The sequence below is a fragment of the Carassius carassius genome, chromosome 2 (genome assembly GCF_963082965.1).
Source record: "Carassius carassius chromosome 2, fCarCar2.1, whole genome shotgun sequence".
Lineage (NCBI taxonomy): Eukaryota > Metazoa > Chordata > Actinopteri > Cypriniformes > Cyprinidae > Carassius > Carassius carassius.
Genome location: NC_081756.1, coordinates 18,524,354 through 18,550,913, shown reverse-complemented (window position 1 = coordinate 18,550,913; position 26,560 = coordinate 18,524,354). Strand labels below are relative to the sequence as shown.

The 26,560-nt window shown below is 38.0% G+C and overlaps 1 protein-coding gene across 17 annotated transcripts in view; it reads right to left on the bottom strand.

The window, feature by feature from the left end:
- Positions 1-26,560, bottom strand: part of LOC132105458 (tight junction protein ZO-1-like) — a 144,533-nt gene that overhangs the window by 84,012 nt on the left and 33,961 nt on the right. For all 17 annotated transcript variants that reach the window (XM_059510683.1, XM_059510582.1, XM_059510625.1 and 14 more), the window contains exon 2: positions 17,261-17,408. Coding sequence is in view for 16 of the 17 variants with exons in the window: in XM_059510582.1 (XP_059366565.1) it covers positions 17,261-17,408 (148 nt within the window). In the remaining variant the exon portion in view is untranslated. The remainder of the gene's footprint in view (positions 1-17,260; positions 17,409-26,560) is intronic.

Sequence of the window (26,560 nt, the reverse complement as noted above, 5' to 3'; positions counted from 1 at the left end):
TATGAAGGAATTTTCCGTATTGATTTTACAGGCGTTTTACCTTTTGAATGTTACCATTTTGAAATTTGTCATGTTTTAGAGTTAATGGAAAGATCGATCTAGAGCCTTGTAGTATAATTTGTTCTGTGTGTTTATTCATACTGAAACATGGACTGGTGCTAATAAATGGAGAGTGAAAAGATAACAGGAAGTCCATCAGATATGGACTGGTGGCTGGTGCCAGAGCATGCTGGGACATGTTAATGTGTTAGCCTGGCCACTCTTAGCAAGCTGCCCTCGGTAGTGGTGCCAGGATCAAGCTTCATCAGCTTTAACGTTCAGTGGGAGACCACAAGTCCCACCAGTCAATTCTTACCGCTAATGCTTTACACAACAGCTACTAATGCCAAGTGATTACCCTGTGCTGTTTTAGCACATTCACTGCTTGTAGACCACAGCGGCAGTTGATCCATGTCTCTCTGAAAGGGGTCAGTCTGATGAGCTCAGCAGAACAGGGATCCCCCAGCTAAAAGCCAGTCTAAGCCAGACACAGAGAGACAGGGAGGGACCGCTGTCGTCTGCTGTTGTTTTGGGAAGTGGACGACTGAAATGCAGAGCTCACAGCTATAGTCTGTGACACAAACATTGCACTTTACATGTTTAGAAACCGAGAAACACTTTTTTTAAGGTCTCAGAATATGTGGATAAGGGCAAAAGTAAAATATGTAAACAGAGTTTGTAGAGTTCTGAGATACTGAAATATGTTGCCCATAACAGAGAAGTCACCTTTTAATACTTTCCTTAAAATATAATGTACACTACAGTTCAGTAGTTGGGATGATTTTTTCAATATTTTTGATTCTTTTTCAACGTCATAATAAATAACAATATATGTAGACATAACTAGAGAACAGACAGACCTTGTGCCGATATCATTTTTCATTCTCTTGATTTTATTTCTTTTTTTGGCCTTTGTCAGTTTTTCTGCTTTCTCATGAATGCACACATGCATATCCGCTCTCTCTCACACACTCAGGCTTATGGGAAGGTCAACAGCTCAGGCTTGAGGGAAAGTCAGCTGCTGTGTGGGAGTTTCACTTTCTTGGCAATTTTTCTCAGAGTGTGACATTGAATCATTACAGTCCCTCGAGTATGACTACTGACACAGCCTTACGGTCCATGTCCACTGATGCGGAAGAATCCCACTCAGTAGTTCTCAAGATGCTATGAGGCAGTGTCTGTGAGTCTGATATGTGCTTGTTTTGTTTAATGTGAGAGTCTGAGTAAAGTCTTACTGGACGCTGGTGTGTGGAGCTGCACTGTCAGATGGTGGAGCGCTTATGCGCTGCTGAGCAATTACATGATGGATTGGGAGTGAGCAGAATGTGACAGAAAGAGCTACACCACAGCTGTTAAGAAAGAGAGAATCATAATTCTGCCTTCTCATTTCATTTCATGATGGAAACACACTCAAGCATCCCGTGGTCATTCACTGACATCAGTGATGTCTGAGAAAATTCTTTCCCTCAGGATGGCAGCCTTTCTTCTCTTTCTCTTACTATATATTTTGTTTTAGTCTTGGTCCCTAAACCCCTCCATTATTTCTTAGTCACAAGCTGTCAAGTGCAAAATACATGCCCTTCAAATTCAACATTTATTTGTCAAATGTACAACAACACAGCAGCATTACTCCTCGACAACTAAATGCACTGTTCTATGAGCCCTTAATTAAAGAAATAATGTATATAATAAAAGTATAGTGAAGTTTTAATAAAGGTACAGATATAATACAATTGTCATATTACAAGGGAATTCTAAGTATTACATTTTAGATGTGTGTGTGCAAATCCTGATAAATAACACATATATTTATATATATATTTATATTTTTAAGAAAAGAAATTCCTTCAGTCAAAAGTGCTCTCGCACATTATTACCATTTTGCTTATTTCATGCACTCAAATTATCCACAACTAAAAACTGAGACAGACAGTTAAACCGTAGTGTATATAACTCAGCTGTGCCAGACCTGCATTTATTATAGCGGTACAATAATGAAGAAATGCTCAGATTACTTGGATATGCATATTCAATAAATCTCTCTTTGCTCTTTGATCATTCGCTACGGCACAGATTCAATTACTAAATTAACCATATCAGCAAGAGTGGCTAATTCTCCCTTAATACCAAGCATTTTTTTAACGTATAACATGTTTTTAAAGGAGTGAAATCATTCCCATCTGCTGAAAAAGAGATTTTATGCATTCCAAAGGAAAGGAAAATCCATTCACTATTGGGAATGGGATGAAATTTGGCACAGCATATGAATGAATTAAACATCCATGATGTTATTCCACTCATCTGGCCTGCAGTTTTTATGATACCTGCAAATAACTGCTGTAAAAGATTCATCATGAGCATAAATTTCAACATCTCAAGGAACTTAATTAATGTTTTGGGGAGAAACAAAAAACTATATTTTCTGTTTACTCTTTTATAAATGTTTCCTTCTGCATACATCAAAAAAAATATGAAGTAAAATACATAATGTATATATAGTGACCGATTAGTGAGTCTTTCCTCTTCATTCCATTGACACTGTCCAGCAACTATAAAGATTGACCCCTGAAGCCTGATGGGTAATGAGAAGGGATTCTGCATCGAGTGTGTGTGTGTGTCAGTTGTGTCATAGCATCACAAATGAGCCCTGACATCCACCAAGGCTGTGCCATAATTCAGATGACACCACGGGTGATTGGCAAACTGGTATTGATTTAAAAACTGGACACTCTAAAATTAGTCTCCTCACATCTGTGACAGGGACACAGGCACAATCAGCAGGGCATTCTGGACCCTGGACTCATTTGACAGGCCGTTCTGATAGTGGCCTAGTTGGGTATACATCATAACAGAAATATTCCAAAGCTCATTCCTCATAAAGCCTCACCCTTAATTTCATTAGACTTTGTGGAATGTCAAAGCACACAGGAGGTCTTCATTCTACCCCCACAGAAAGAAAGAGAGAGGGAAGCGGAAATGAAAAACACAAGGGGTCTCGCTTGAGCTCCGTTTGCACAACGGTCAAGGCGCCTGTATAAATGCACAATGTAAAAACACAAGATATGCATTTCACATGTTCAACAATACATGAAAGCCACTCATTCATAAAAAGTGCGCTGTATAAGCAACAAAATTAAAGGTCCCATGTGTTAAAATGCTAAGAAATGTTAAATTGAAGTTTTAAGAATTTTTTTCTAATTAAGAATTTTTTTTTAATTGTACTATACAAATCTCTAAAATGATATAATTTAAGAGTTAAAAGAATAGGTAAAAGAGTTTTCTGTAACAAGAATTAGCGTTTTTGAATGAATAAACTATTCCAATTAGGATGACAACATAAGTCTTAAACTGCTAAATGTACACACACACACACACACAAACACTAGAATATCCCTTATTCATATAACAGACGAAAACATGGTATACAATAACAAAATGTTGAATAGGGATTCAAAACTTTTAAAAAATGTGTTAATTTACAAGCAACGTCTGAATGAAATGACTCTGCCTGAATCTGATTTTTTTAGCACTTTATTTGAAAGAGATGACCATTAAGGTCAAATCAATTCACTAGAATAAACTGGATTTACTGACTTCATACACAAGAGAAGAACTTATAGGATGAACGATTCACTAGAATCGGTTTCAGCGATTCAGCACTACATGTCTGAGAGACAAGAATGTGTTTTATTATCTCTTGTCACTCGGCAGAACAAGTTGCAGGTGCAATACAATATGACATTTATAACAGACAGATGTCTCTGACTCTACAAAGAGTTCTAAAAATGTGGCGCTCAAATTAAAATAAGTCCAACTTCTTAAGTTAAAAAGCATACTTGATAACCTTCCTTTTTTATCATTACACTGCCCGCATCTAGTGTTTTTCCACACGAAAATGCTTGTTTTTAAAATGCATGTTTTTAAAGGCTGTCAGGCTAGAAAAAGGCACTTTAGATACTGCTCAACACTGATTTACTCTGTAGAACTGAAGACACACCTAATCAATTTCACAGGCATACAAGCATTTGCAGTTATCCTGCATAGCAGAGCCGGACATTTATGAATTGAGTATATAACGGGTAAATCTACACTGAGAGGCAACACATGAAAAGAAAGCAACTGTAACAAATCTGGCTGTCCATGTACAGATGTTTTTCTGCATGCAAACACATATACATGTGAGCTGGATTAAAGGTTCACTGAAGTGCTCTGGTGTGTTTGGATGAGCCAGTGGGTTCTCAGAAGATCAATGGCTTCATAGATTCACAAGCAGCTGGTCAGAGAGCATGAGCTTTAATCACCAACATTAATTAGCCTTTCCTTTCATCTTGGCCTCCTGGGCACTGGAACAACACTTTATCTTTTACTGTCCTTTTCATCTCTGGTTCTTTCTCTCCTCCAGATCCGCCCTACACATTCACTCGCACCTTTTTCACTTTTCTTCTTTATTTCTCTTTTTCAAGATGTTTTCCCCAGGTCACTTATTAAATCCAGATGCTTTCGTCATGCTTCACTTCAGTCCTCCTGATAAGGGTGTAGACTCCGATATTTCCAGTATTCCGGGGTGGTAGTTTTTTTTTTTTTTTCTATTTTGAAATATTTTGCACACATCTCAGGAAAACCTCCCTATAACTGTCAAGTACAACATCTGGGAATGATTGCTATGGGTCTCCAAAATAAGTTGTACCAAAGAATTTATTTTATAAGATATAAGGGCTGGTACAGACGTCACTAGCAGGGAGAGGGAGGAAGCAGACATTTACTGATTAACTGCACTGCACAAGATCCAGACAGCTACATAAATCTACACCCTTTCTCCTTTCCAACAGTAATCAATTCACTCCAAAGGTAGCTTTTAAATTTAATAAACAGCTTTACTGATGGCAGGCCAAAACCTATGAGAGAAAAAAATAAAATGACATCATTCTAAACATGCATGTATACTACAGTATAAACGTGTGTGTATGTGTGTGTGTGTGTGTGTGTGTGTGTGTGTGTGTGTGTGTGTGTGTGTATATAAGATTCAAATAAAACATATAAGATTTAAAAAAATTTTTTTTATTAAAAACAACTTATTAAATTAAAATGAATAAATATCAATGAATTTGCGTTTTTGTGGACCACTTCCCACATTTCACAAATTTGGGAAGAGAGAGAATAAGAATTCGAAGACTGGAAGAAAAAGACTAAATTCTAACAGAACTAAAACTTTCTCATTTTATTTCCTGCTTTTATAACACTGACTAGAAGCATAACCGCATAAATGGTAAAGTTTACTTATTTACATCTGGGTGCAGATGGATGCCATGGAAAAGCTGTTTCATTAATTGGAGAAATCATATTCACTACTAAAGTAATCTCACTGAAAGCCTGACCCATGAGAAAAATCAACACGTACCACATTAAAACACTTGCTTTCTGACTATATGCAAACGTCAACCTGCAGTTTGGTCACATACAGGGCATGTTTCTGTCAAATATCATAATTAATGAGCTTCTATTTCAGTATTTTTGAAGCACATAAAGCTCAAGGTCACTTAGAAATGTAACATTTAAAGGGTTGCTTCAAACAGGCTACATAAATCCACATCCTGAAGATGAGAAACCTTAATCTCCTTTCTTCATCTTCTCAAAATTGACCAAAGTACAAGGACATATTCTTCACTCTCTGATTCGCAATACACTCAAACTACAGTTTCTTATTTCAATCCGTCTTTACTGTACCAGTAAGTCTTTGTACGGGACAAAAAAGCAAGAGGTGGCAGAGTGTGTATGAGAAAGAACAGTCTCCGTCTTCTCCCCTACATGTCCCCCCATCACACTGATGCAAAGTACTGTGCTCTACACAGCATGGCAGGCCTAATCAAATTAACAAGCTCAACTATATTGAGTGTTGCTCTCAAGGCAAACCCAAACAGAGCAAAAGACATCACTGCACTCAAATACAGCAATGAGGCACAATGAGCTGGAGTAAAGGAAAGTTTTATTTTAATTTTATTTTTTTTAACTGATATTCATAAGGTGTGATAATATGCTGTGTGTGTATTTAGAAAGTGGTAAAATTCTGCCCTCTGTAGGCCACTATGACAAATACAGCCAATTTGAGCATCAAGTCCATAAAAGCATTACATTCAGTCTAATGCGATATTTTGTTGTATTTATATTTTATTGTTTAACATTTATCAAATATTTAACTTTTTTTTTACTTTTTTGTCGCATTTTAATCCACAGTGTAAGAAAAACAGATGAATCACATGGTTGGAAATTCCAACCATGTGATTCATCTGTTTTCCTTACACTGTGAATGACTTGAAAAAATATCGGAGAATGTTTTTTAGGATTTCTAGAAATAAATATTTCTTACTAGTTATGTAAATTTATTTTAAAAAATTTTTTAAAGGTGTAAAAAGGAGGAAAGATGCATTTTAAAGTAAAAAGTGCACCAAAAAAACATCATGTCATTCTAAACCTACCTGTATGACTTTCTTTTTTCTTCCCCCCCCCCCTATTAAACACAAAAGATGACATTTTGAAGAATTTTGTTTCCCATTGAATACAATTGTATTATTTTATTATTATTATTGTTATTATTTTTCCATAATGAAAGACAGTGAGAACTGGAACTGTTACCAACATTCTTCAAAATATCTTTTTATGTTCCAAAGAAAAAAGAAAGTCATACAGGTTTGGAACAGCATAAGGTTACGCAATGCCAATTTTCATTTTTTGGTTGAACTGTCCATTAAAGCCATACAACTGTAACCTTCAATCTAAGATAATTTACCATCATGGAGTAATTTATGTAAATAAACAACAATATGAATGTATTATGCTACTATGTTCCAATGTATTTTTTATACTCTCATTTGACTCTTGCTGTTGTGTTATGTAGAACAATTCTGTGACTCCAAACATAATCACCACATTGTTTCTGTGTGCATGTATTTGACATTCATTAAACATGCATCCATTTTAAGCACAAAAATGAGGAGGAGATAGAAACCTTTAACTTTCTTCTAAAAGCAAAGCACTAAACTCAGTCTAAATCAGACTCTTTCATGATAGACTCTTTTAATTTAAATGAGCATTAATTAAGCCATTAATCAAAGCTAAGGATCATAAATCTGGCCAATAACAACTGAAGCGGAAATGCTCCAGCATTGAGTGGCCTGTGACCTTCAATGTGACAACATATATTTTTTTCCACATAATTGCTTTAGCCCATGCTTAAGGGAACAGTCAATATCTGCTTGACTCTATTAGTAGAGCGATCTCCCTTCGTCTGTTTTATTTTGTATTCCTTTTTCTCAAATCTCCTCTTACACCTCTTTCTGTGTCTAACTGACTCCCCTCTCTTTCCCTCTCTCTCAGACACACAGAAGCATACAATGACAATCTCTGGCAAGAGACCACAGGACAGCAGCCAGTTTATTTACTGACTGAAGTAGATCCAGCTCAGCTCAGCCTCTTTAAAAGGCTTCCATTAGACCCCATCACTTCCTTTAAACTCCTCCAGAGCATTCTGTCCAAAAGGAACCTCAGACAATCCCTTCCCTTATTTAATGGAATTTGGCCGAGGAGGCATAAAGGCAATGCAGGGAGCACCCTGCCACAGGTAGAGGACAGAAATAGCAGCTCTGATCCTAATGGGGCACAGCAGAGGGAATGGACCATGATGAATCAAGCCTGAGGGTGCAGGGCTATGCTGGGTACAAAACACACAGCTCCAGACAAAGAAAAAACACTGTTTGCTCATGAAAACTAAAACCAACAGAGCACATACTGTATAATCACCTCACTTATAAGTTAACTGTGCTCTTTCCACATTTCCAAGTGCAAAATGATTCATATTGATGTACAGTACTGTGCAAAAGTCTTAGGCCACTAGTATTTTCACCAACAAAAAATGGTTTTAAGTCAGTTATATCAGTTATATGTCACGTCAGTTTATTATTTTTGCAATTAATTGTAATAATATTTTTGTTTGCACAAGGAGTCTGACTCCACACAGAGATCTGATCTCAGCATCATCCAGTCTGTCTGGAATAACATGAAGAAACAGAACAAACTGAGACAGACTCCATCCAGAAGAACTCTGGCAATGTCTCCAAGACACTTACCTACCTGAAAAACAATGCACAAGTGGTACAGGTGAGTAACAAAACTGATTCATGTTTACATGAGTTAATAGCACAAAAAACATGAAGCACTTAGATTTCTTTCTCAGAATAGTTTATGGGGGGAAAAAACAAATCAGTTGTACTAAAACAAGCTTAATTTAGGGTTATTATCTTTAACTAAAACTACAACTTAAACCATGAAAAATTAGGATTAACATTTTCATCACTTTAATATTACTAAAACAAACATTACATGAAATAAAATGTATATACATATTTCCCATGTTTAATATCAGTTGAAGTCTTCATATAACTATAACTAAATAAATGAAAACTAAAAACTAAAACTTCATAAAAAATTACCGGTATATACATATAAAAAATTAATAAAATGGCAAAACACATTTCTAAAAATTTAACTTAAAGTTAACATAACTTAAAATTAAAACAGAAAATATAAAAATTAAATTAAATTCAAAATATTAACAAAAAAAAGTATACCAATTATACTAAAAAAACACTGCTTCGTTTTCTTGAATAATATACATTTTGATTTATTTATGATTTACATTTTCATTTTGAGTTGAAATATGACCTGGATATGCTCTTGTGTCCATATTTAAAATCAAGGGGGGGGGGGGGGGTAATCATGAGCAAACATTGTAGTCATAATGCTGAGGAAAGACAACAAATAAAAAATAAAAGAACAAACATCTCACATTTCATTCACCTGCATAGATGCTTTTTTTAATCTCAGACATCACCCACACCAGTGGAGTTGTAAAAAGGAATGAATTTGTTAAGGTAAGTGAAGCAGAATGCTTATTTTTGTTATTTGTCGGTCTCCTGTAAAAAGACATGCAGCCTCCCAGCCCAAAGCTGCTCAACATGGCTTTCGTCCTCTTACTGTACAACCTTACTGTAGCCTTTCTCAGAATTAAACCGCTCAGTTTAATTCAGGAGCAAGCAGAGCTGATATGAATACACATGTACGCCTAAAGACACCCCCATCTTCAGTTCAAAGAAAGATCTGATCTTGTATAAATAGTGTGTCTGCTCACTCTCCCTCACTCACTTTCACGTCTTACGTAAATCACTTTATCAACACCAGCCCCGCTCAGTTTCTCGTTCTCGTATGCACTCTCATTAAATAAAGAATTTCCCAAGAAACATTCTTCTTCTCCCCTCTCTGCCATTGGCCAGCTGTTTCCATAGCAACAGACCAAAAGACTTGAATCCTCCGGCTCACACAGAATCAGTGGTGGCAGGCGCTTTTCAGGGGTGACTGAACCTGTTGGTGTTTGATGTTGCAATGGTGCAGCAAATGCAAGTGAAACCAAACCAATGGGCGCACATTATCATAATACATCCTAAACGCTGTGTGCATAACGCAATATAATGATATAATACATCATTCTGATATATGAAACACCAGGGTGGGAATGACAAAGTGTTCTCGCTGCTCAAAGCATCCTGCAAACAGCTAAACGTGCTTTGTCTATATTAATAAGCTAAGCAGCATTTACTTTGAAAAAATGCTGCACATAAAGATAATCATAATAATGCAATTTGATGATCTGGAGAATCTATGATGACAGAATTCAATACACAAGTATGAAAGTATCAAGCATGACACAGGTACACACCTAATCCACTCATAGCGACAGCTCATCATAAATCAAAATTCAATCAATTGCTTCAGAGCCTTGATTTCTCCCCTGACCTTCCGCATGTCCATGTAAAATGTATGATGGTTTGAAGTAATGGAACATCCTCAGGCATGTTTCTAAGCTTCATTTTAAACACTCAAATCCCAATAAATGATCACCAGCTTCCAGGGCCACGTTATCCGAATGGGCAACATGGGCTGCAGCCCAGGGCCCCCGAGTCAATTATCTTTTGCATTTTATTATTTAGGGTTGCCGACCATTACATATAATACAGAATCGTCCTGTATTTAAGGCATCAGTTTGTCCCATATTTTCAGGCATACGCCAAATGACCACCTAGACCATACAAATAACAAAAAAATGATTATTTTTCCAAAGCATAGTTTGAATTGCCGCTCAAGGAAAGCTTTAAGACCAAGCGGAATCCTCTGCCGCCAGTCGTTCCCGCTTCACAGCGAGCGGGACTCGTGTTTTGATTTCTGTAAATAAGCTTGGTTAAATGCAAAGATGTGAATATTGATCGTAAGCACAACATCCCGCTAGAAAACATACTATCTACCTTTTCCTATTTGCAATAGTTGGACCGAGGCTACGGAATCACCTTCCTTTATCTGTGAAAGCTTAAAGTTTAAAACTAAACTGAAATCTTATTTTCTTATTGGCTTTTTAAAATTGGTATGTTAAATTATCTTTTGAGTTTGCTGATGTTATTCTTTTTTTACTGGTTTTTATTGTATTTGTACAGCTCTATGGTCAACTGCTGTTGTGTTTATCAGTGCTTGATAAATACAAATACAAAGACCCGAGGGAAGATGTCTTTCACTATTGTAAGTTAATGTTGTTAAATAGAGAAACAAAATTACACATTTTTTAAATGTCTATAACTTCTAGCGCATTATAAGAATTGCTGGAAGAAGTCCTTTTAGTGGTGTGTGATATTTAATTTTATTTGCTGGGCTGTTGTTGATTTGTAATATTATTACTCAATAATACTGTTTATGTACATCATTTTTGGCTTCCTATGGGATTATGAAGTGCGCACTGAGTTTTTATTTCATGAGTATATTGTGCACATCTTTATACAGTGTTTGATTGCATTTTTGATTATGATTGGAATGTAACAGAAGGGGACCCCCAAAGCTGCGTTAGCCAGGATCCTGCAAAGGCTTAGTGCGGCACTGCCAGCTCCACATACCTAAAGAAATTGCCTTATTTTATTAAGACCTAAGGAAACAAAGGCTTTTAATAATAGCATGTAGCAAGCTACATCTCAAAAGAACAGTGTGTTCTACAGAGCAAGAGTTCGTTTAATATCCAGTCTTGTTATTACCCGGCATAAACAACAGTATTTGAGCTAAAAGGGGTCTAAGCTTAAATATAGTTTTAGACTACAAAAGGCAGCGTGTCTCGGATCCATCTGTATATCCAAGTCTCTTGTGCAGCGATGTATATGTTTGTGTTAAGTAGCATTTAGGGTTTGTTCTGGTGCCAGGCAGGGACGTGGGGTCGGTGATAGAGGGGGAGGGGTGATATCTGGCAGAACAACAGCTCACAATGATTGTGTTCCTCTCAGACAGCAACATCTCATCAGACACAGTGATAATCACCTGTTTGTCCATTGGTAGCATATGGCTAGCAAATGTGCATTAGAAGCTAATCTAGTGTGCTGGGGTAATGTTGTTTGTTTTCTTGCTTATTTTCTTCCTGTTGTGCTTATTGCATTACAGCCAATCCAATGCAAGGCATCTGTGAGTAAGAGTTTTTTTTCTATTCTTAGTGATTTTCATGCTGAAAAGGAAAATTTACACAGTTATTGAGATATTAAATATACGCTGCCCCCAGATACTGAATGAGTGGTTAATATGCAGCGAGGTCCTAATTCACTGCTTAGTCTTTCATAACCAAATCAGCCATCAGATTAAATCAAGCACATTGGATGAAGACTGACCATTGTGAGATTTCAAAATATCCAGAACAGATTTTTATTTGCTGGAATATGACTTGGCAGCTGCTGACAGAGAGGAAAAAGAGAAAAAAGGTAAAATGTATTGGTAAAAAAAAAATACTGGTAAAAAAAAAAAAATATATATATATATATATATATATATATATAATTTGTAGCCTGAATAAGTAAGTCACTTTGGATAAAAGCATCTGCTAAATGCATAAATGTAAATGTAACAATTTTTCCAGTTATACTTCTTTTTTTCTTTTTTTTTTTTTTACAAAAACTAAAAAATTTAAACAAAGCTAAATTAACCATACAGTATATATTCTGAGCAACACACGGTTTCATTGGTAAATCACATGACAATGACAACATGAGTAATGTAGTACGTCCAGATTATTCATACTGCACAGAACATAGATTTTTAATGGTAAAAAGTAAGTAAGTAATTGCTTATTCATGAGAAATATATACTCAGAGAAAATGTGATTTTGGATGCAGCCGATAACTTGTTTTGTTCCTGAATAAATCGGTTGAGTGAATAATTCACTTATAAAATGAGTCTCTTGTCGCCACATACTGGTGAAAAGATTGAACCTCCAGACTCACTCAAGCAGAGTGATAAAAACAGTGAATGTAAATGTGTGTAAACATTACTTAGTACATTATTTCAAACTTCATACCAGTTGTTATTAAAGCATGAGAAAAAATAGCTGATTACATTTCACAAGAGCCAGTGGAGAGCAGGTCAACGACTCATGCAGCAGTGGGCATCCCAAACCGTTGTCTTCCTCAGTCACAGTCGTTTGCTCTAAATTATTGATCCATGTTCTTTTGTCACACATAATTTAGAAGCTATTTTGCATTTAAAGACAGATGATTCTCTCTTACACATTCACTGGCAATCCATTTCTTTCCCACACACATAATCTGTCTAGGCTTCTCACATCCTTTTTCATTTTCTTCAACTCTCTGATGACCATTTGTAGTTTTATTACCCTTACCCATCGCTGTCAAATTTACCAATTTAAAGCTCACTTGCTGAAAGAAAAAAAGAAAAGTATTAAAAAAGGGGAAAATAAATCTTACTGACCCCAAACTTTTCATTGAAAGTGTACAAAAAAAGATATGATTCATGAAGCAATTTGTGCTAATGGTGTGAAAAAAAACAGCTTCATAAGCCATTTAACTGATTTGTGTTCACGCCTGGAATCCTATTTCGTTCCACACTCATTCATTCTCAGCATGTGACCATATGCTGCATAATGTATCAAATGATTCAGTATAATAACACAGCTTCATCTTTCAGTGATTGAACTTTATCAGCCAAATAAATACTCCCAGCTAGGCACGTGTGCCATATACCCCATTCCATCATTAGCTTTATGATTGGTCATCTGTAGCTGTTCACTTGAACAGAGCTGGATTAGAGGCCAGACAGGCTTTAAATTTCCCTGGCCATCAGCCCCATCTACATCCTTCACATCAATAATGAATTAACTTATGTGAACTGCAATGAGACCATTTCTAAATTTAGCTACTATACAGTCTCCTCACGTACAGGCTACAATCAGGCTGCCACTGTAGGGTTGCCCCGCTCTCAAAATACTCATACACGTGTACAAAAACACACACAGGCACATATGGACACACTCTCTTTTGGTCGATGGTGCAATTACATGTCAACAGGGAAAAATCACTCCAACAAAGGTGGTGGCAGTTTCAGAAGCTCGGGGAGGAGAGGTTAATTACTCCACAAATGGCTAAAGCAAAATGACTAAAGACTACATCAAGCACCTAGGCACCCAAGAGAATACAGAGAGTGGCCATCTGTATAAAAGCAATCATATGTAGGTATTGGTACACCCTATTTAGGGGGGCTGCAATCACCCGTCTTTAATCTTAGACCCATAAAAATCTTAAAAATCTATGGTTTGTGTGATCTCTTATCATCTGTACTAAAGCAGTAGCTACAGTAAGCCATCTGAGGATATTTCACTCTGAATCCTCTCTAGTTCTAAACATTTTTGGAGTTCATTATATTAAGTATTATCTTCAGGCATAGGCTGCTGCGCCACACACAGCTGTCAAAAATATCTCTTATCTGAACGCTCTCCGTTCCAGTGAAATCACAAAATGAAATGCTTCCAAATTCACAGTTACTGATATACTGCTTCCTTTCAATTTACGAAGTGAAATTTCAAATGAATTGATCATGCTCCATAGGAAGTTAAATGGGAAAATTAGAAATCGAATTGGAATGAAAGAAAGTGGAATTTACTGAAATTCAACACAGCTTATGCATTTTTTGTTCTTTATACTATAGACACTTCTTTCGTTTCAAAATGAAAAAAATTAAATAGGTAATTGTGACTTTTTCTCTTACAATTCTGACTTTCTTTCTTGCAATTCTGATTTTATCTTTCACAATTCTGACTTTCCCCCTATTTTTTTGCAGGTGATGAACGACAAAAAATTGACAGCCAATCAGAATCCATCCTGCTGTCTTAGAATAAACAAACGATATCTGGTGTGAACTAATATCGTTATCTTAAGTTATCTATCCATCCATTCATCTATCAATCTAGACATCTATCTACACATCTATCTTTCTTTCTTTCTTTCAAGATATTGCCAAGCCAACATATCAAGTTGCAAAAAAACATTCATTATTATTAATTTATTTCAGTTATTTTTAATTGTACTTCAACATTCAGATTTGAAAAGCAAATCTGCATCCTGTTTGCTCCCTCAATTCACAGTCTATTCAAAATCAGAGACCGAGAAGACACTCTCAATGAAATTCTGAGTGGAAAATCCTGCCTGGTGCAGTGTTTATAGTGTTTACATTGGCGTGTAAGTGTCTATATCTCTGTTGTAAGATGAAAAATTATTTTCAGTCAAATATGATTTAAAACTAACATCTGTGTCACAGCTCTCTTAAAACACTATATTGCAGTGGATTAGTGACATATTAGCATGATGTTGGATTTCTGAAAACTGGTGCTGTTGCTGCAAGAGAGACCTCCCCTTCCCCCACACGGCTGTCTTTTGTGAGTGCACATGAGATGACCAGGGCCAGGCAAGCGGCTTTCAGCTCACCACTGATTCACAGGGATATCATGGTTTTTAGGGCTTGAATCAAGCCGCTTACCCTTTTAATTTGTGAGATTACTCCTCTAATTTCTCACTAAAATAAACCACTCAGCTCTGACATATGGAATTTTTTAAAGTTTTCTCTGTGTGAAACCCCACTCAGACCACATTAAACAATTGTCTTATGCTCTGGGTCACATATACACCAGTTTTACTGGCAGCTCATCTGTTAATGGTGTAGGATGTCGCACATCCACATGCACATGCAAATACAGCATGTTCACAAACACATACGCACAGACATATGCCTCTGGTGTTTAATGGCACCACTCCTCCACATCTCTGACGTCAGCGAGTTTTGCACATGCTCACGTGACTGACACTTTTGCTTTGCACATCACATGATCTGATATCATCTGGCAGAGGCAGGAATATGAATGGGGACATGCCACCTACTGTGCTGCTGTCTGTCAGCCTGCGCTTCGGGGCTAAAGCATGTAGAAGAAAACCTGTCCAATGCATTTTTCTCAGCTGCCTAATGATATTTAAACAGCCTAATGTTACGCTCTGGTAAGTCTTGATGTCTGTCTAAACCCCAAAAGAATAATGATAATGTCTCTGCTAGTAAAGGAAGATATAGAAGACAGGGCATGCACAAAAATCGACATCTAAATACATTTGATGTTATTTACAATGCAGGGGTACAAATGAACTCCACTTCACTGAAGTGTTTATTGTCTTGGATCAATAAAAAGGTCTTAAGGTAAATAGACTATAATTGTTACTGAATGGTATGAACATGGTGATGGTCTAATTCTGAATAAAAACTGTTAACTGTTCATGGGTTTTGATGAAACGCAGACCTGATGTACTGATGCAATATTAATAGTTAATAGTAGCGAGATCAGTACGTTTATGTCCAGAAGCCATGCTCCATTTAATTTGGACATGTAGCCGTAAATTATGTTATGCTTTGAGTAAAAAATAGCTTGTTTTGATACAAGTGAACATCTCAAATTAAATAAAAAATTAGACCCTTGTGCTAAGTAAATCTCATGAGAGAAGAAGAAGAAGAAGAAGAAGAAATCCATTTACATCCATATTTAACAGCACCTTGGCATACGGAAACAGTGAGTACTCTGACAATGCAGTCATAATAAAACAGTTATATTCAGGTTAGGATTGATTATTTTAAGATTACTTTAAAGACATTTTTTGCCCAAAAATAAATGTTCTGTCATTATTTACTCAACCCAGTGTTATTTCAAATCATATTACTTTCTATTTTCCGCAAACAAAAGAAGTAAAACTTTAACTTTAAAAAGGATGTAAAACAAACATAAAAGTCTTCCAATCATAATACATTCCAAGTTTTCTTAAGTCACATTACAGCTTTGTGTGAGGAACATTATTCCCTAAATCCTAAACTGAAAATTCTCTCTTTAGCATGCTTATGAAAGTTCATGAGAGAAGTAGCATTGTCTGGTGTGTAAAAAAACATCATTGTCAAATCTTTAAAATGAATCAATTGATCCAGTGCACAGGTCAAATTAATTTTGGTTTAAATATAAAAAAGAATATGAATTAAAATTAATTTAATCATAGTCTGAATGTCACCCAATGCTTATGTATGACTTCAGAAAACTTAAACCTAGTGCTCAAGCTTGATACTTTTATGACAATTTTGCATAAGTTTAAAGTTCTAAGTCCTCAGAAAAGCAAGTAAATAAGGTTTGGAACAACATATAAGTGAGTAATTTAATGCAAAATGTTTTGGATGAACTATTACTATATGGCTCACTTTGCAACAGTTTAAAGGATGTGTAGCATTGCGTCAAGTGACCTATAGCCAAGTATTGTGTCCCATTCTCGGAATTTGTGCTCTGCATTTAACCCATCCAAGTGCGCACACACAGCAGTGAGTAGTGAACACACACACACACACACACACACACCCACACACACACAGCCGGAGCAGTGGGCAGCCATTTTTACTGCAGCACCAAGGGAGCAGTTGGGGGTTCAGTGCCTTGCTCAAGGGTCTCACCTCAGTTGTAGTATTGAGGGTGGGAGAGAGTGCTGTAGATTCACTCCGCCCACCTACAATCCCTGCCGGTACCAATACTTAAAACTATGGGTTACAAGTCCGACTCTCTAACCATTAGGTCACGACTGCATCACAGTATCAGGATTACATACAAGGAAATCAAAAAAGAAAAAAAAAACTGTTGCAATTGAGACATTCATATAGAGGCATTTGTAACTCATTTCTTCCTATAACAAACAAAGTTGATGACTCTCTCGCCACATGCTCAGTAGGTGTTTTCACGCCTGTGAAAAACAAGTGACTGAATGACATCATCTCTGCATGCACTGTACTGACTCACATTGCAGTCTAGTAGATCTATACTGTCCAGGCTCTTGCTTCTGTGGATGCGGCCCTTGATCCTGCGCAGTGATGGTTTGCCCTGACTTGCAGCCGCAGCAGGTGGTGTCACAGCAGAGGCAGCAATGGCATCTGAATCAGGTGGCACCCTATGGTGAAAAGACATTAGCACATAATCATACGGCATGCTGGGATCCTTAATCTCCAATCGGACCAGCTGCTACCTACATTTGCACACTTTTATCCAAAGCTTCTAACATGACATTCAATGTATAGTTAAAAAAGTTTGGGGTATGTTTTTTTTATACTTTTATTAAATAGTTTTAATTCAGCAAGGATGTACATTTCATCAGGTCATACATTGCTAGTGAAACAATCCAGGACTTATTTTTGAGTTATTGTATAGGAATGCCTAGAATTTGTTTTAAGCAAGTGCCAGTAAACTCTAAAAATTTCACAGGGTAATTTAAGGACATATTCTGCAATATACTTGATGGAACAAGACATATACACATCAGAGATTAGGTGTCATCACTGGTCCCTGATTACCCTAATCCATCTAAAAGCAAAGCTTATCATAAATGTGTCTTATGTAACTCTACACTCACCACTAGGATAGACTTTTTTTTTTTAAGATTAGGCTTTGCATAATGTGCAAGCATCAAAGCTTTAAAAAAACGTTTCTCTCACTCACACCCTTATGGATCTCTCTCCTCTCACAGGATGTGTCTGTTAGTGTGAATTAGTGCAAGGAGCAATTAAACCCTCTGGATGTATTGGCCATGATAGCTTTAATGCTCTCATAAAAATCACTGTCTCCATAATTATAGGTTCTTTCTAAACCTGCTCACATTTATGGTAAGGGATTTAATCAACCCCTAACCCTAAGTTTTGGGTTTGTTGAAGACCAGTCGTGCTGTTGCATTCTGAATCATTTGTAGAGGTTTGATTGTGCTCGATGGAAGTCCAGCCAGAAGAGCATTGCAATAGTCCAGCCTAGAATTGACAAGGGCCTGGACAAGAAGTTGTACAGCATGCGCCGTTAGAAAGGGCCTGATCTTTCCGATGTTGTGCAATGGAAACCTGAAAATAGAGCAGTATTTGCAAGGTGGTCTTTAAAGGTCAGCTGGTAATCAAAGTTTACACCAAGATTTCTGACTTAAGTTGATGGGGTAGTTGTAGAAGAACCTAGCTGGATGGTGAAATCATGCTGTAGAGTTGGAGTAGAACAGAAGACAAGTCTTTGCCATGTTGATCTGTAGGTGATGTTCTTTCATCCATGCCGAGATGTCCGGCAGGCAGTGATGAGAGGGCAGACAGGAGGATCTTTCCTACTTTTTCTCAGTTTTGGCCAAAATCCATAGGGCTACTGTAAGTGTGCAATCCCTAGGGAAAAGTCGGAGGGGGATTTGTTTTATTCCTGTCACTGGGTGATTTATGTAACCCCAGTGGCCTTTAGGAATGAGTATCACCTTCCAGTATGATTTTTCTGCTGCTGTCTCTTGTCAAACTAAAGAGACAAGAGAGTCTGAAGTGCACACCCACAGTAGCTGGCTTTCCATCCAAAGTTGCGAATTTAACTTACGTACAAAATGGGAATATCACACAAAACATTTGCGAACAAGCACTGTTTCCATCCAACGATTCAAATAGAACTAAATCGTCACTTCCTGATAAACTGGCACTATACATCACTAAGAAAAGTAGGAGAAGCTACTTATAATAATTTTGTTATATAATAAATTACTTGCACCTCAGCAGACAAAATTCAATGAATGCGCTTATTGCTTTCAGAGGTGGGTGCTGCTGTTTGGGAACGCAGTCATTTAACATTTCTGGGAGGTAATTATACAGAAATACTCTGATGACAAACTTTGCTCGGATTCATTTCCGAATGACCATGTAACAACATTTCAGATGCTGTTGAACAAGATTGGTCCACTGGTTAGTCAGGATTTAACGTAACATGACTTTTTGATGTGCTTGGAGGAATTTATACGCAAAATGCATTTCCATCTCCCATTATTTGCATTATACCTTTTTCAAAAAGTCAATAACCACCTCAAGCAAGCGTAAAAACTTTTTTGTGAATTAAGGCATTTTTATTCGAAATTCAGCATATCCATCACACAATTCAGATGTGATACTTAAAAATGCACAATAAAACAGGGTGATGGAAACCCAGCTAGTGAGAACAACAGAATCCCATTATGAAATCTATTATGAAACAAAATAAACTCAGAATAAAGCATTGAGGATCCAAGTCTATAGATGCCTTGCAGTAAAATAAAAACAAAGTGCTTGTGCTTGAAGCTTAGTTATCTAACTGGCTGATGTCATAACTGAGATTCAGATAAATAAGTAAATAATTAAGCAAACAGATTTATGGGCAGTTGAGTGAATGCCTTTCCACTATTTAATGGCACACAGATTAAAGTAAAATAAAATATTTAATAAATTCTATAAAAATGTAAAAAATAAAATAATAATAATAAATAAAAATAAAAAAATAAAAAAAGCATATTTATGAGCATTTGATTGACTGGCTTTTTTGATGACACACAGAATAAAATAAAAATAAACCTTGGTCCTGACAGTATCTTTTTAACACACATGACATATTACAGCAGTACAATATTACGTTATATATATTGCATATTTTTGTTCAGTTGTTCACAGGAGAAAAAATCACCTCACTCTAAACAGCACATTAGAAACAAATGCATTTAGTAACTGAACACGTGGGTCAGACATTCTATTCCTGTTTAAGAGGGCTTTTTTGTACAGAAAAAGCTAAACCCATGATTAAACCCTAACAAATAGGCCACGGCAATTGTGAATTTTCAGGATCTATCTTCGCCATAGTCAGTATCTGTTCCCAAAGGGAAGACAGGCTGAGTGACAATGGCCCTTTGGTCCACTTTCTCAAATTTTTACATGGTGGTCAGGCTGATACATGTGCTCTTTCACTCCCTGGGAGAAAACACTAAAAAATTCATTCCCCAAACAGGAGAGCAGTCTGGCCAAAGTGAAAGCCTTGAATCCCATTTGCTGCTGTGAATCCCTCTTATTGGCAGGCAGAGCACCAGAGCTGGGCTTCTCTCCTGTGACCTCCACACTGCCTGCGATCTCTAGAGGATTTGCATTAAACCCAAGAGCATCGCATTCAATCTGGACTGGCTTGTGTTGCCACCAAGCTCACTCTCTCCCTTTTCTCATCTCCCTTTATCACACACACACACACACACACACACACACACACACACACATTCTCTGTTATTCTGGGGACTCATTCACACACTGTACTAAGCAGACGCTTAAACCCTTTGCAGTGAAAGAGTGGAGGAATTTAACTACAGCTCATAATGAATTCTCATAACACATGTACTGTATAAGTGTTTAGAAAACCAATCAAACAAAAATGTTTCTATAATATTTTAATATATAAAAAGATGCATAAAGTATTTAAATAAGTTATTATAGACTTATAAAAGCTAATAATTACATTTTAGTAAAACGTTGTCTTAAATATCATGCTTACTATTTTTCCTCACAGTATAAATGGGTCTACAAAGTGACAGATGACGGATCGTCTTTTTAAAGATGCCTTTTCACCTGTGCGTTTCTGGATGTGGTCGTTACCTAGTGCAGGGTGATGGTCACGATCGCTGCCTCACGTGTCTGGGCATTAAACACGTTGAGGTGGCATTCGTGGATGAGTCATGTCCCCTTTGCAGGAAGATGACCATCTCGGAGTTGCGGACCAGATTTCGTTACCTCCAGGGGGGATTTGGCTGCACTGCCACCCTCCGGGACAGTGACAATGCCTGAATCGGATCCAGAGAAAGCTATGCTTTCCTGGGCAGCCGAGAGGAAAGGGCTCGAGTGGAAACCTCTCGCGGTGGTTCTCAGTGCCCAGCCCCAGTGCCTTTCTTCACAGCGGTGCATGAGGATCTCACCAGGTCATGGACGTCACCTTTTACTGCTATAAACCGGCCTGCTGGTTCCTCCTCCACCCTCGACGGTGGTGCAGCAAAGGGGTATATGGCGATCCCCCTGGTGGAGCAGCACCCCAGCCAAGCAGCGCCGTGGAGCCGGGCGTAGGTAGGCTGTCCCGCCCGTCCAGTCCCCCATCAAACACACCACTCCGTCCTCTGGAGCAGGGCTGGGTGGAGAATATTTTGTTTCATTTTGCCCCAACATCAACCTCACAGTAGACGGCAACCAAATTCTTGACAAAAGAGCAATTTTCACAATCTCTGGGTCCCGGGAGGGCACAGACAGATCAACACCGGACCACACTCATCCTCCTCTATTGCCAGCAGGCAGAAGCATCATCAACAAAGGCCCTACTCACGCACCAGATGCGATTGACCTGAAGGATGCATACTTTCATGTGTCGATCCTTCCGCACCACAGACCAAACCTTTACCCCGTCGTCAGACTTTCGTTCCTTCAGGCAAGAGTGCCCCTAGAACAGGTCTCCAGGCAGACTGTGTTCATATGTGTAAGTGCTTCCAAAACTCATTCAGGAAGGATGGGGCTTCTGTAACATTCCTGTTTCAAATGGAACGGGTACGTTTTCCCAATATTATCCAATCTCACTGAGTGTGTAGTGGTATGACAACAGTGACTAGTCTTCTTGTTGCGATCCCTGGCCTATACCAAAAAGGGGCGCAGGTGGCTCGCACAGGACACTGGAAGGGGCAGCATCCATGCTGCTTTGGAAGGGATCCCAATTCGTCGGTCACCGACGTGTCGTTTCCGCTCCATCCTTCAGGGAATGAGGGTTACATACATAACCAAGACGTTATCCACCCCTCAAAACTTCTCAACAAACAAAAGCATTTCCTTCAAAAAGAAAAACATGAGCTTCATGAATGTTACATGAAGTCTTGCCTAGAGATAGCTATTGTTCCAGCTCAATGTGAGTGTTTTAAGAGGTTACTGGTACTGGGAGATCTGACAAGCACTGATTACTGTAATACACACACACACACACACACACATTACACATTACACATGTAACAAATTGTTTAACTGAAGTGTTAAGTTTATAAATATATTATTACTATTATCGTTATTGTATAAAACAATATATATTAAATAGTATATGAATATAAAATAAATTACATTTCAGTTAAATAATTTGTTAAATGTATATATTTGAAATTATAGAATTGAAAAGATTATACTTATAAAAATATATATTATTAAATACTATATTATACAAATACATTTAATATCTATTGTATATTAATACTACTTTTGTACTATATGTAATATCATACATAATCTTTTTTTTAATAAGCAATAATGTTTCTATATTAACTTCTAAACACAAAATGGTGTTTCGTTACTAAATGAATCCAAATTTGGAAAAAAGCAGTACACCAATGATTCAGTGACCCATTCGTATAGAGTCATTTCAACCATTTCAATCATCAGTTGAAAAAATGACTGAATGACTCACTCATTGATTTTTAGTTTAAAGAGGTGCAGCTCAACCAGGTCTCGTCCCATTCGTCAATCTTTGTGATATCACAAATCCCAGAAAATATGCACTGTAGTCCAAACAAGTCGTTAATTGTAGTTTTTGAAGTGATTTCTGTTAAATAAAATATCTCCTTTTGAATTGAACTTTGAGCTTTGTAACTTTGCAGATCTTTTTTGTGCTCAAACAAAAACATTACAGACTAACTTAACTTAAAGGGTCATGAAACCCCAGACTACTTATTCTAAGATTTTAGCAGAGGTGTTTGTGTTGCACATCATAGAAGACAATGTTAGCATCCGCTAATTTTAACTGTTGGAGAAAATTGGTTAATTTTAAGCTTTTTTGCTCCATTTTCATCTTCCGGATTTAGAATCTACATTGTGTTGACGTCACGATTTTTGACGTGGCAATGGACTATAGTACATTGATGACGCGTCGGTGTCTATTCAATTATTCATGAGATTGCGTGTTTATCCTATGAGAAGAGCTTCGCTTAATTATTCACAACAGCATGTGTTCATTTGCTATGATAGACTCATCAGACTGTGAAATGACATCGCACACATTAACAGAGAAACATTCATGGATTGCAGAAGAGTGTTTGTTTTTTCTTTGTAATAAGAGTTCGGCACAAACGCGATTCATTCACTTGGTGAGTGTAACCGTTTTTATAAGCTCTGTTACACAACCTGTCAGAAGGCTTATATAAACGCCACAGAATAATATATATGTCTCATTTGTGAGTCGCTTTGAATAAAAGCGTCTGCTAAATAACTGAATGTGTAATATGTTTTCGATGCAGAGTGCAAATGGCTGTGCATTTATTTGTGCTTTTAGCTAGATGGGAGCGAAATGAAACTTTCTGAACGCAAAGCTGTGTGTGCTGTCTGTCTCCCCTCTTTCTTCCCCCTCCCCCGGTCCCTGCACACCACGCCCACTTTTTTAGCATTTTTTTAAACCGTGGTGAGAACTAACCTGTGCTGAAATGGGGGGTTTCATGACCCTTTAAAGTTGAAAAAGTGAAAAAGCATAATAGGACCCCTTTAATATTTTCAGAATAATAAAAATTTTCTTTTGAAAATTATTTAATATTTCAATGTTAAACCAATTAATTCCTATTAAAAACCATTTATATCACAGCATAATTTATGTAATTCTAACTGTGTAAATGCATTCAAGCCATCACTGAACAGTGTCTAACTAATTATGTTTTCTCTTTCTATAGCTACTTTTTTATATCTATGTCTATTTATGTTTTTTCTTTTAACACAATAATGACTTCAGGTTATCTTTTGGGAGTTAATTTATATGCAATTAATTGATTTATTTAATCAGCACATTGTGCAATTAATTAGCGTAAAAAATTTATGGCTTGAAAACCCTTATATAAATAATAATTGAGATAAATCTACATATAGTTAGATAAATTAATAACATATTTAAAGAAAAGGAAGTAAACGAAGAAATCTGTTCAGTATTTTCATACATGAATCAACACAAGACGCCTTAATAAGGCAATACTAAATCCAAATGCCTCATCATCAATAGCAATATATTGATACGGAATCACATTTATAGTCATTTGTGTATGTTAAAATAACCCACTGTTAAGGATGTCTGATAATGCCATGCTCGGCATGCTCCAACAGAGGTGATGTGCTCGTGTGAGGGTTCAATGTAAATAGATAGCCCAGCAAGGCCATGCCGTATGACATTGCATGGTTGGAAGAGCAGAGACCTTGTGCCAATGTAGATCCATTACTCAGTTCAGTGATTGTGACACTACCTTGTTAGGATACATTCATTCAATATGATGCCAAGGTGAGGACAAGGACCTTAGATGCATTCGTGTCAGTGATGTTCACAGCACCTGATGTGAGTGAATATAAGATGGGCTTGGGTGTGTGCTGATGGCAAGCTGGGATAGCTTTAAGGGTAAACTGCATGACTAAGAGAAGACCCAGCCCGGCACATGACCGACCTTCAACGTTGAAATATGGTTGAAATAAAGTCAGTTGTGGTTTCAACGTTGAAACAACGTTGATTCAACGTTTAAAGCCGAATGGTTGAAAAACGTCTCAGGTTACGAATGTAACCATGGTTCCCTGAGAGGGAACGAGACACTGCGTCCTCTGAGGGGACACTATGGGGAACACCTCGTCGTGACCCATGTCTGAAGCATACTTTGAAAAACACCAACGTGTTGGCCGGCGACAGCCTCTGACGTCACTACCAGTGCGACTATAAATACGCACCCGTAGGACCCGTCACTTATCTTCTTCGTGAAGCTTGCGTCCGAACCATGGCAGGGAGCTAGAGGACGCAGTGTCTCATTCCCTCTCAGGGAACCATGGTTACATTCGTAACCTGAGACGTTCCGTGTCAAGGGAATTTCGAACTGCGTCCTCTGAGGGGACACTATGGGGAACAGTATACCCATGCTGCCATGCTGAGGGGAGTGCAGACCAGAATCATGGAAAACACTAAGTACCAACTCTACCATTTCACCGGGAGTCGCCCCTGGGACGGTTCGACGGCTGTCTATGACATTATCCCTTATGGCCAAAGGCCTAAGCTACATACCCAACTTACCTGTAGGGCCCTGGCCCGGGGTAGAGCTGAAGGCTTGGAATCACAAAAGATTCCTTTAAAGGGATATGGCTAAGAACCTAGCACTTTCTTCTACCAAGTCTTGCCTGTCACACAGGGGCTACTGCTAGCTTTCGCAAAAACTTGCCGAAAGAGCTGTCCCAACAGTACTCTAGTAGCGGCACCCAGTTCTAGATAGGTATCAGAGGATACCTGGGTGGAGTGGTGCCCAAGATGAACGGGGCTTCAACCGACTCAAGAAAGGGCACGAAGCAGCCGCGCGAAGCCCTTACCATATAGGATTTTAGAAAGAACGCAGAGTACTAGCGTGTGAACTTACCACAGTGTGGATTTCAGAAAATGTGCAAAGACTTCACGTGCACACTTACCATAACATGGATTTACAAATACTGTTCTAAGGAAGGGCTCTCGTGGCACTCTGATAGAGCAGCTCATAGAAGAAATGGCCCGGGAGCAGAACAATTGGAGGAAGGAATGTACAGACGAAGCCTCGGCCACATCTGTACCATGGCGTCCAGCCACAATGGAACTGGCTGAGTCAGAGGAAGCCAGAGGGGATAGTGCGATGCTCTCTCGAGCCGCAAAACCGATCCACCCAAATCTGGCCAACCTTTCCTAACTCTGCTTCAACACCTTGGTGCGAAGGCGCCATTCCCCGAGCCTCAGCCCCTGCCTCAGCAGGATGTCTGCTCTCACAGTGCATCTCAAAACATATGTAGTACTGGAGCGCTCTGATGAAAAAAAAACGAGCATTCAGTCTCCTATGAGAGGAGGACTCCGAGCTCCGAGCAGCATGCTCATAGGCGACCCTTTTTCTTTAGAAAAAAGGGGGGTGCTGCTAAACTACCACGAGAATTGCCCACACCACCCCTCATGTTGAGGGAAGCGATGCTCGAGTTGTATAACAAATACACACTGGTTGAATGAAGCCCAAGGAACCCAGGGCTAATCATCTTAAAAAAGGGAACGAAGCGGAGCGCGTAACCCCTACTGTACAGGATTTCAGAAAGTGCACAAAGTTTTCACGTGCACACTGACCACCATGTGGTTTTGAGAAAGTACACAGGCTTAGTGTGTGTACTGAAAGGTTACCTGACAACCACAGTATGTGGGAGCTCACCTTCAGAAAGGCCTGTGAAGCCTACTACCCGATAACCACAATATGTGGGAGTTCACCAACAGAGAGGCCTACTA